The 5,276-nt window shown below is 31.8% G+C and overlaps 1 protein-coding gene across 3 annotated transcripts in view; it reads left to right on the plus strand.

The window, feature by feature from the left end:
• The window catches only part of robo1 (roundabout 1), a 934,487-nt gene that overhangs the window by 635,096 nt on the left and 294,115 nt on the right, over positions 1–5,276 (plus strand). For all 3 annotated transcript variants that reach the window (XM_014421230.2, XM_067046357.1, XM_014421229.2), the window contains exon 3: positions 3,788–4,096. In XM_014421230.2, coding sequence (XP_014276716.1) covers positions 3,788–4,096 — 309 coding nt within the window. The remainder of the gene's footprint in view (positions 1–3,787; positions 4,097–5,276) is intronic.

The raw sequence follows: 5,276 nt of genomic DNA on the forward strand, positions 1-5,276 counted from the left end.
ATGATTTTTTATTTATTTAATTTTTAATACAAGATGTAAGTTGTTTTATGATTCTTTATTTTTTTTTAATACAAGAAGTAATTTGTTTTATGATTGTTTATTTTTTTTTAATACAAGAAGTAATATGTTTTATGATTCTTTATTTTTTTTTAATACAAGAAGTAATTTGTTTTATGATTGTTTATTTTTTTTTAATACAAGAAGTAATTTGTTTTATGATTCTTTATTTTTTTTTAATACAAGAAGTAATTTTTTTTATGATTATTTATTTTTTTTTAATACAAGAAGTAATTTGTTTTATGATTGTTTATTTTTTTTTTTTTAATACAAGAAGTAATTTATTTTATGATTGTTTATCTTTTTTTTTTTATTGTTATTTGTTTAACATTCTTGATTCATTTATTTATTTTTGTCTGCTTCGTTTTCCTCAAGCTTATTATTTTGTTTTTTAAACAATTTGCAGCCTATGTTTTACCATGCAGGAAGAAAGCTCATAATATACCAATAATATGTTGTTAATAAATTCACACCTAATTCTGAATGGTTTTTACACAAAGGGTTCAATAAACTGTTTAATTCTGTTGTTGGAAAATCTATTTAGACTATCTTATAAAGTTATTTTTTTATGTTTATTTACAATTTGATACATCTAATGGTTACTGGGCTGAGTGGCTACTGAACTTCATAAAGCTTTTAACTCGGGGAATGGGAAGCTTTTACAGTCTGTTTAGTCAGTGATCCCGCCTCTTTTTTTTTTCTTTTTCCTCCATCTCAGCCAACACTTTTTTATATATATGTCACTAAAGAGATTTATACTGTTGAAATTGGAAATCTGTCGGTCAACAAAGATAAGGAAGAAGATATTGTATAAATAAATCCGACTAATCGCTCTTAATACATCACTTCCAGTAGTGAACGGACCCCTGAGTGATGACACGAGATAGTGACGACTCTGTAAACATTCGCGGCAGTCTATCGCTGCTTGGATGAGATCATATAATAACTATTGTAACGTCTCTCATCCTCATTATCATTATAGTATTGGCTATTTTTTTATTTCTCTCCCTCTTCAACTTATTATTTGATAATATGATCTTTTTATCTATTATAATTGATAAGGGACATCATTCAAAATTTTTTAAATTTATTGATATTTACATAAAAATTAATATAGAGAATTAGACGTATGTTTATAATGGAGTGATACAGGCGTGTAGAGAAACTGCCCATTGGTAGCACTCTAGTTACATTTCTACGTTAGAACGTTTCGAGGCCATTATCTTTTCAAGCGACTCGGAGGATTGTAGTGGGTTTGGGCGGTTAGGGAATTTATATTGGAAGGATTGGTTTCTGGTTTGAACTAGATTGGTTACATATAGAACATTAAGGTCTTTATGGAGGATTTTATTTGTGACAAAGTAAGGATCATTGAGGATTGAACGAAGAATTTTGGATTGTAACGATTGGATGCGGGAAGAATTTGATGGTTTGGTGGAGCTCCAGAGCTAAAATCAGGGCTAAATGAAAGCAAGATAGTATTAATTGACAGAACATCAAAATTAATTTACAGAGAAAATAATAAAATATGTACAAAAATGTTTTTTTTAATTTATAAAATAAATAATAATAATAATTTAAGGAAGTATACATATAAGTGGATTGGAAACTAGTTACCACCCTGACGAAGCCCTCTAAAGTGGGTTTTTAGTTTTTTCTACCATTTGGAACCTTTATTGACTGCCACTCGGACTATAATGTATAAATATGAACTATGAAGGAATTTGATAATTAACAATTGGAGAAAATGCTGAAATAGAGACAGTAGTTTAGACACTGAATTTTTATATTTTGTTTTAATGTTGTATTCTTAGTATAATCAAAGGAAACATTCGTTATTCACACCTTGAAATATCTCAGAATTTTTATAACAACAGAAAAATAAAAATTTATTGTTTGAAATTTCCGCCTTCTGGGGTGGTGGCTGTATGTTGTGTGAAATGTAGTAATAAACTACGAATGAAAATTTGGATTCATGACAATAATTATACAAAAAATTAGAAGTATTGTTGACTATAACATAATAATAATTAATTAATATCAACATGATTGAAATCAATTTTAAAGAAAATATCAACTTAAGCTGATTGCATTCAAAATATTATATTTGAATGCAATCAGCTTAAGTTGGTATTTTAAAGAAAATATCAACTTTAAATGGAGAATAGAGAAAAAAGGTTGATATTGTTGCCGGTAGGGGCGGACTGACAGCCGTCTTAGCTCTTAATAATATCATTTATCACTTGACTGACGCTTATTAGGGAGCATTATTTTCAGAAAATATGATGGATTCCTTCTTTAATAAATATACAGTCAGCGATTCAGTTTTAACCGAGAGCCAACTTATTTCATCATTCAGCTCCAATAAAATTTATGTTTATCACGAACCTGGAAAATTTAGATCATTGAAGTTATGGGAACATAAAATAAATATAATAATCAATTTTTTATTTATTTAATGTAATTTACAACTGTACAAAATAATACAATAAGTAAATATGTTGTATGTTTCATATACACTTGAAAATCTTGGGAAGGAACCACCCATTGGTGGTACTTCAAACATTAATTTAAACTAGAAGGTCTCGTGGCCATCTTTTCAGATGCCTCGGAGGATTATCAGAGATTGTTAAGGATGAAAGATTAAGAATTAATGGGTTAGGATGGTTAAGGAGTTTGGAATAAAAAGACGCATATCTGGTTTAGGTCAAATCTGCAACGAATGGGATGTTAAGGTCTTTATGAATGAGTTTATTTGTGACGTAATAAGGAGCATCAAGGATTTTACGTAGGATTTTGGATTGTAACGATTGGATGCGGGAAGAATTTGATGGTTTGGTGGAGCCCCAGAGCTCAATTCCATCCATATGTCCAAATTGGTCTGATTATCGTAGTGTATACTATTCTTTTGTAGTGAATGGGAAGTTTAGAGCGTTTGTCAAGTAAGTTTTCTAGCAATCGGAATCTACGAGCAGTTTCTTGTCGTTTCAGTCTTTTGTGTGGATTCCAAGTAAGTCTCTTGTCAAGATGGAGTCCTAAGTATCGAATCTGTTCAGCAGGCGTTAATAATCAATTTTAAAATATTACATAGCCCATTATTTGGTTCATTTATATTATTAAAATAAGCTATACATATTATTATTATTATTAAAACTTTTAAAAAAGCCGTTCGAATTGCAAGTATGAGAAGAATTCAAACCTCCGCCGCTTCTGAGTCAAGGTTGCCAAGGTGACGCCTCAACACTTTCGGCCACCATAGCCATAATGTTTTAATCAGTAATAATATATGTTATTGTTATTGTTTTTTCGGTTGGCTAATAGATTATAGAGATCTGTATTTGCTTCTAACTTCCTCTACCTTTATTTTTGGTAATGGCTTTCTGGTGTATTACGCGATATTCAGCCACGCCCTCTTTTATCTTTTCCAAACTCTGAGTTTTGGCCTCCCTCTTGTTCTGTTTCATAACTGAGGTGGTCGTAGTCTTTCCTATTGTTACCTCAATACTTTCATATCAAACACGATCGATAGCTACATTTCTGATACATTTTCTTCATCAGATTTCCTTCTCGAAATCTCTAGTTACTTGTCCTTCTTTTGCCTCGCTGTCATCCTGAGAACTACAAGTTCAAACTTTTCTCAAGGGTGACAGTAAGAGACTATGATTGCATCGATATATTATTTATACAACTCAATATTTTATTTTTCTAACAAATATACTTTTTGTTACAGGACAATTCCGGTCTCCGCGTATCACTGAGCACCCATCAGACGTCACGGTTCCTAAGAACGAACCCATCACCCTCAATTGCAAAGCGGAGGGCAAGCCCGAGCCGAAAATAGAATGGTACAAGGACGGTGAGAAATTAGACCTGACCAGCCCGGACTCGAAGAACCATCGAGTCGTCAACCTGGAGGGCAGCCTGTTCTTCCTCAGGGTGGCCCACGGGAAGAAGGAGCAGGACGATGGAGTGTACTGGTGCGTCGCGACAAACCAGGCTGGATCAGCAACGAGTAGGAATGCCACTCTTCAAGTAGCAGGTCAGTAGCACATGAATTTATTTTAGCCTGTATTATTACTAATTGATTTTTTACATACAATTAAAAATGATTTAGGAAGAAAAGACAGATAGAGTATCAATAGCACGTGACGTTTTTTATTCCCTCCCTGTCCGTTTCTGTGATACTACTATTACCCTATATAGATTATCTTCCAACTCAAACCAAAGTGGATAGGTCAAGTTTTCATTTCGTGGCCACCACTATTTATTCATACAATATGTTCAGAAATAGAAGAATGAAAGTAAAAAAAAAAAAAAAGAAAAATTTAATGTGAAGGATAACAATAATACTCACTTAATTAAAATAAAAGTAATATAATTAAAGAAATATATAAATAAAAGAAAATACAATCATGATTTGTATAAATAGAGAATTAAAAAAATTAATAAAATAAAACTGACCAAATAATGTTCAGACCTCAGGCCTGAGATTTTAGGTTTTGAGGGGAAAAAGATAGGGTGGTCACTTTAATTGGGTGAAAGACCCAGGAAATTACAAACAATAGAGCCACCTAGACAGAAAAAGGGTCAACTAGGGCTGATTGAAGGGCTAACCCCTGGCTGTTTAAACCTGCAGACTGTCCTGGAGCCTCTGGCATGTTCTCACTCAGTTACTTGCCCTTGCCTAGATCTTTTTTCTTTAATTCATCTTTACTTTAAAGAATTCGGCCTCAAAGAATTAAAATTCATATTAAAATGTTTAAAGTCCAACTGATAGATCAATGTTCACATCAATAAAATGGCAATAAAAATCTCTAACTATAGAGTTATATTTCTACAAAAAATTTCAGATCACGTCGAGGTCACCAAATGTTTTGACCAGACAGTTCACATTCCAGTTGTTCACATCTCAGATTGTTCAATTTTGTAGATTGTTATTATTGTTGTATCGCTGGACGAGGGGCCACTTTCTTCTTACACCACTACGTCAAGTGGAAGTTCTAGGAACTAAAAGTCTGAGCTCTTGGCATTCACTTTTCATAAGAAAGAACGATTTTTTAATTTTCTGAATATCTTGTCTGATTAAAAAATGTTCAAAATCTAGCGAAGAATTTTCTTAAATTTATTAACCCAGATTTATTTGACCTTCTATATACAAACCGTGTAATGCTATTAATATAAGACTTATAAGAAGTATTGTTCCAGAATAATAATATATA

The sequence above is a fragment of the Halyomorpha halys genome, unplaced genomic scaffold (genome assembly GCF_000696795.3).
Source record: "Halyomorpha halys isolate HHAL.00 unplaced genomic scaffold, Hhal_1.1 Scaffold307.1, whole genome shotgun sequence".
Lineage (NCBI taxonomy): Eukaryota > Metazoa > Arthropoda > Insecta > Hemiptera > Pentatomidae > Halyomorpha > Halyomorpha halys.